Below are 5,134 nucleotides of genomic sequence, written 5' to 3'. Positions count from 1 at the left end.
TGGTTACATTTTAGTTATTTTACACATGCAAGATGACCCCTTTGGAGACGAGTATGAATTAAAACCTAACATTAAAATGACGCACAAGAATACATTTAATTTGGAGTTTGTACAGGATTTGGTTCTAAAGATGATATTTCAAGAATGCCACCAGATATGCCCTCTTCCCATGCATAATGTTGCAATAGAAAATCCGTTCGCATTTACTCTTAAAAGTATTGCCACCACCCCCATAGCACCAGGAAATGACACCTCTACCACAAAGAACAAGTCTTCCTTTAAAATTCTTTTGAAAAAGGGAGCTAACTGCAGCTCTGAACAAGCTGTATTACCCTGAAAAACAGGCTTAAGAAGCCTATGTACTACCTGATGCACACCACACCATACCAGGCGAGGTGGATGATATGCTTGTGTTGGAGACACTTCTGTCAGTAGATTTACCTCTAAAGTAAATCAGTCTTAAAAGTGCATATTGTACTCTCTAAATGGGTCTCAGCTCTATTTACATTGCTTGTATGAAACCTCATACACTATGAGTACATATTAACACAAAATCATCCCCCTCAAGGCCAGTGATTCTCAGCCAGGATACCAGGGCACCCAGAGGTGCCATGAGATCCTTTTAAGGGAACCATGAGGTGTGACGAGATAGGCAGATAAGTGCAGGCTCAGGCTCATACTCAATCCGTGTCTGGCCAGTCTCCCGCCCCCACTGCAAGGAGGTAAGCATTGTAATAAATAAGTTCGTTTTGTAAATGGGGTGCGCCAACCAATTCATAACATTTATGGAGCCTTGAGCCTAAAAAGGTTGAGAACCACTGCTTTATGACAATAGTCAGAGACTGCAATAAAAAGAATAAAATTCAACTCATAAGTTTCAGTAATTCAATAATTTATTCATCTAAAAAAGTGTGTAAAAGTATATAGCTCTCATCCACAAGGTATATATGAATGACATTTAAAATGGAGGTCTTTATTATTATTGTTTCTTTTTATCAAAGTCTTTTTAGTGTACTGTACCAGCGATATACTGTAGATTTAAAATGAACTTCACATTTTTTTTTGTTTTCTTTCAAATTGTTGGCTATATATAAAAGAAGCTCACTGCAAAATGCTCGGAGAAAAAAACAAAACAAAGAAATTCAGAACTCCCCAGAAATGTACAGCTTTTACATTTAAAAAAGGTTCTGAAATATACATACAAGCATGCTGGACATTCCCCGCCCCCTCCCTCCCTCTCCCTTTAGCTCAAACAACTGTAATAATAATAATTCTGATTTCAGCATGATTTCCAAAATTAGAAATAAAAAAAAAAATAAAATAACTTTTTCACTCTGTAGGAAAGCCAGGGCTTGTACATTTCAGATTAATTCAGTAAAAAACTCACAAGTAAAATAATGCATATTTAAGGGAAATATTATACAGACTTTTTCACACTGAAGTACATAAGATTTTTCTTTAAAATCTATTGCCATTCATTTATTTTGCACAAAAACGTATAAATATGTCACCAGCTTCTCTTAACTTAAAAAAATTAAATAAAAAGATACCAGATGAAAACTACTCCTTGCTGCCCTTTTTTATTTTAAATTTTGCTTAGAACCGGGTTTCTGGGGAAGAAAAACCCCTAGATAAAAACAGCCTATTAAAAAAAAAAACAAAAACAAAATAATAATCCAAAGTTCAGATGAATCCTGGGAACAAATAACCCCAAAGTGGTAAAAGATTACAAATGTCTACTTTACATTTTTTCCTCCCCAAGTTAGATTTTTTATACAAGTTTACAATCTTCATCTTTTATGCTCTTCAAAAGGCCTTGAGAATTTTCTTTTCTGATTAAGAAAAAATAGTACTGCAATATTTTTAAAGTCAATTTTACACTGTACACATTAGATACAAATGCTTTTTGATATCAGATTTTTTTTACCTATACATTGCAAAGACACACCCACATGGGTAGTTTGAAGCAGAGAATGAAATTATCCATTTACAGATTACTCCTCTGTCTTCACCTTCCCATTCACACAAGTGTTTTTTTTTTATATAATTTGTTTTAAATGTTACATTATCTCAAGAAAAATATTTTTTAAAATCATAGAATTTCATTTTTTTAACCAGAACATGAAAGTCTTTTGGAAGAACTTTAAAATTTGTAGGATTTTCTCCATAGATAACTAGAACGCCCAGCCTGATCAAAGTGCCCTGACCCCTCATAAGGAAGTCCATGCCTGCTGCACAGTGCAAGAACAAACATTAGAAAAGGGAGTTTAAATATAAACCCCTTGAAGCCTGGAATGAAGGAGTCATAAAAATACTGCAATTAGCCATTAACCTTTAAAAATGGCAATCATTTTACTAAACAAAGTAACTTTTCCACCACAGTGGCATAACTTCAAGTACTAATTTAATGATAATAATTTTAAAAATTATTTCTTTGAAATAATATTCCTATAGTCAGAAAAAATACACCAGATTTGTAACTGATTTAGTGTAAACAAACAACCAAAAAACCATATTTTTGGATATGTACATGGACTAGTCTGCCCAGATCTGTGGGTGACTTGGGTTTCAGTAATAGTTTTCTAGCATCATTAAATTCATTGGAAATATATCTCAATCATAGCTCTACAATAGATTCATTTACCACTTTCAATTTGCCCTTAAATTGGGCTTTAAAGTGTTCTCCGTCCCCATCCCTCTCTCTCTTCTTCCACCTGGTAGTGTTATCCTTCATTAAACACCGGTCACTTCTCGCTTTAATCAGGCTAAACACAGTTGAGAATTCCTTAAAAAACAGTGTGTTCTTACCAGAAAACGGTGACTATTTTGGAATTATGACCGTGCTCCCTATTTTGCAAATGTCTTCCTAACTGTGATTGTTATTAGCTCCATTCGTGATTTCTAGGTCAGAAGAGTGAGAGGTATGTAGATATATAATCCTAATGCTGGAACTGAGCTGGGTTTTAGGATCATCTACTGTACCTGGTCCTTTATCATTTAAAACATAACCAAACCTAAAAATAAATAAACAAAATTAAAATATCTCCAGACCATTCACATCTATATGGACAGGTAACAAATGCATGCATTCATCCCAATCCACTCTGACAGGAACTCCAGGTAGACAAAAAACTCCATTAATTATGAGAGACTATAACTGTTTCTTTTCTGTTAAGTCCCAGCTTATAATGATCAAAGAGCAAAATTACCTTTGGACAACCCAACCTGGTCACTACAAGATTTGTACTTGTAGGGCTGAAACTGCTCTTAAATTATAAATCAGAGTTCCCAATGCAAAATACATTGTCTTCATGTTCTTCTTTTCTTTTATTTCACATTGACCAGTAATTACTGGGCCACCAAACTAACACTGGCTTGAGGTTACTGTATATTTACTGTTTCTTGATTGAAGCTGCCAGAGATGTCAATGGGTAGATTAGTTTTAAACACTGAAGAATTCACGTGTGCTTATGGAGGAACAGAAGTACAGCACAGGACTGGTCTGAAGAGAAGCAAAGTTGTGACTTTTGCAGACTGTGGCACGTTTCTCAGATTGAGGGGAAAATAAAGCCAGAGGAACAAGTGCTTTTTATTGTCTATTAGAGTATATTCATGATGGCGTTGTACAACTGCGTGAGCACCACAAAGTGAACAGGAAGGCAGGAGCTGCGATCCTGAGTGGCAGGGTTGCATGTGAGCCAGGACAGTGCATTGTACTGTTCCAAGACAAACCTGCAAAGGAGAAAGAAAAATTAGAAGCATATTCCTACTTGAGGTTACTTTTTTTTAAAAAGGTATTCCTGACTTGCACACAAAATACACGAGAAGAGGAAGGAGATTTGGCTGTAGAACTCTCATTTTTTTGGCAAATACCAAACTTACCAAACGGTTTTGGCCAACCCAAAACATTTTGAATTCAGAAAAGGAATTGGAGGGAGGGTGGAAGAGTATGGCTTCTCCTTTGGTGCCCACAGGGGTCTGGATACATACAACCATTGAGTATTGAAAAATAAGGGGTTGAGTCTATATGATAAATTGAAATGCCCCCTCAATGTTTCAGCAAATACTTTGTTCTCATCGCCTCAGGAAGGCAAAAAATTCAAAGCCTGAAAGGTGTTACCTCAAAACATCTGATGTTGTTTTTGAGTCGAGCGGGTGGGGAACCCTCTGAGAGTTCCTAGCTGGGAGAAGTTCATCTGTCTGAGCTACAGAGATATGGTGATGCAGTGAGGCCTATGGAATGAGAAAGACAAATGTAACCATTTCTGTAACAAGTTTCTGCAGATTTTGCAATGGACACTGACTCTCAAGAACATTTTCAAATAAGCAGATAGTTACACGGTTGGACAAATTAAATGCTGGTTAGCTGGCTTTAGAGTCTAGGAGCTGGATAGACTTCTCAATTGAATCCCAATCTCTAATTTGATTCTTGTATGCATGTCTGATATGATTCCAAGGGTTTTTTGTTTTGTTTTGTTTTTTGAAAGTCAGATGTCTCTGAAAAGCATGTTGGACCATGTTCCCTATGGCTACAGGTACCAAAAAAAGTTACTTCAAGCACTGAAAGGCAGATTTTGGGACCAGTTAGTACCAGGACTAACATCCAGTGCACTGCTGAATCTAGTAACGGGAGGTCTAAACTAGGGCTGGATAAATTTTTAAGGGAAAGCAACCAATAGAAGTCTACAAAAAACTTTTTGTTTCTTTACATTAGATTTATAAGGTGGCTACAAAGCATAAACAGCTGACATGGAGGAGACTGAGATGCCTACCCTAGAATAATTTACAGCCTGGGAGTTAGAGTTTTTACCCGAGAGATGAGACATTTCACCTAAATTCCTGCTTTGAATCAGAGAGAGAGGATCTGAACCTGGGTCTCCCATAGCCCAGGTCAATATCTTAATCATATAATTAACCGTAATTATACGGCAAGCACCATACCTACGTTCAAAAGGCTGGCTTTGTGAAACTAGACCTTTTTGTTAAGAATGGCCAAAGATGAATCATTTAGTTCATAAAACAATGTTTTTTGGTCAACCAAAAACCATTTTAATATTTCAGTTTGGCTTCCAAACTGAAAAATCAATTTTTCTCACAGTCTTAATTAAAGCCCAATATAGGTTTCAGGAAAGAG

The 5,134-nt window shown here is 36.2% G+C and overlaps 1 protein-coding gene across 1 annotated transcript in view; it reads right to left on the bottom strand.

The window, feature by feature from the left end:
- Window positions 1-881: 881 nt before the first annotated feature.
- MED13L (mediator complex subunit 13 like) overlaps window positions 882-5,134 on the bottom strand; it is a gene marked incomplete at its 5' end in the record, with an annotated part of 372,787 nt that continues 368,534 nt past the window's right edge. Inside the window, 2 exons of the mRNA XM_025192712.1 lie at window positions 882-3,732; window positions 4,121-4,233. Of these exons, the coding sequence (XP_025048497.1) occupies window positions 3,600-3,732; window positions 4,121-4,233 (246 nt within the window). The remainder of the gene's footprint in view (window positions 3,733-4,120; window positions 4,234-5,134) is intronic.

Source organism: Alligator sinensis, unplaced genomic scaffold, assembly GCF_000455745.1.
Source record: "Alligator sinensis unplaced genomic scaffold, ASM45574v1 scaffold216_1, whole genome shotgun sequence".
NCBI lineage: Eukaryota > Metazoa > Chordata > Crocodylia > Alligatoridae > Alligator > Alligator sinensis.
The sequence above is the reverse complement of the archived record's forward strand: the minus strand, read 5'-3'. Positions and strand labels throughout refer to the sequence as shown.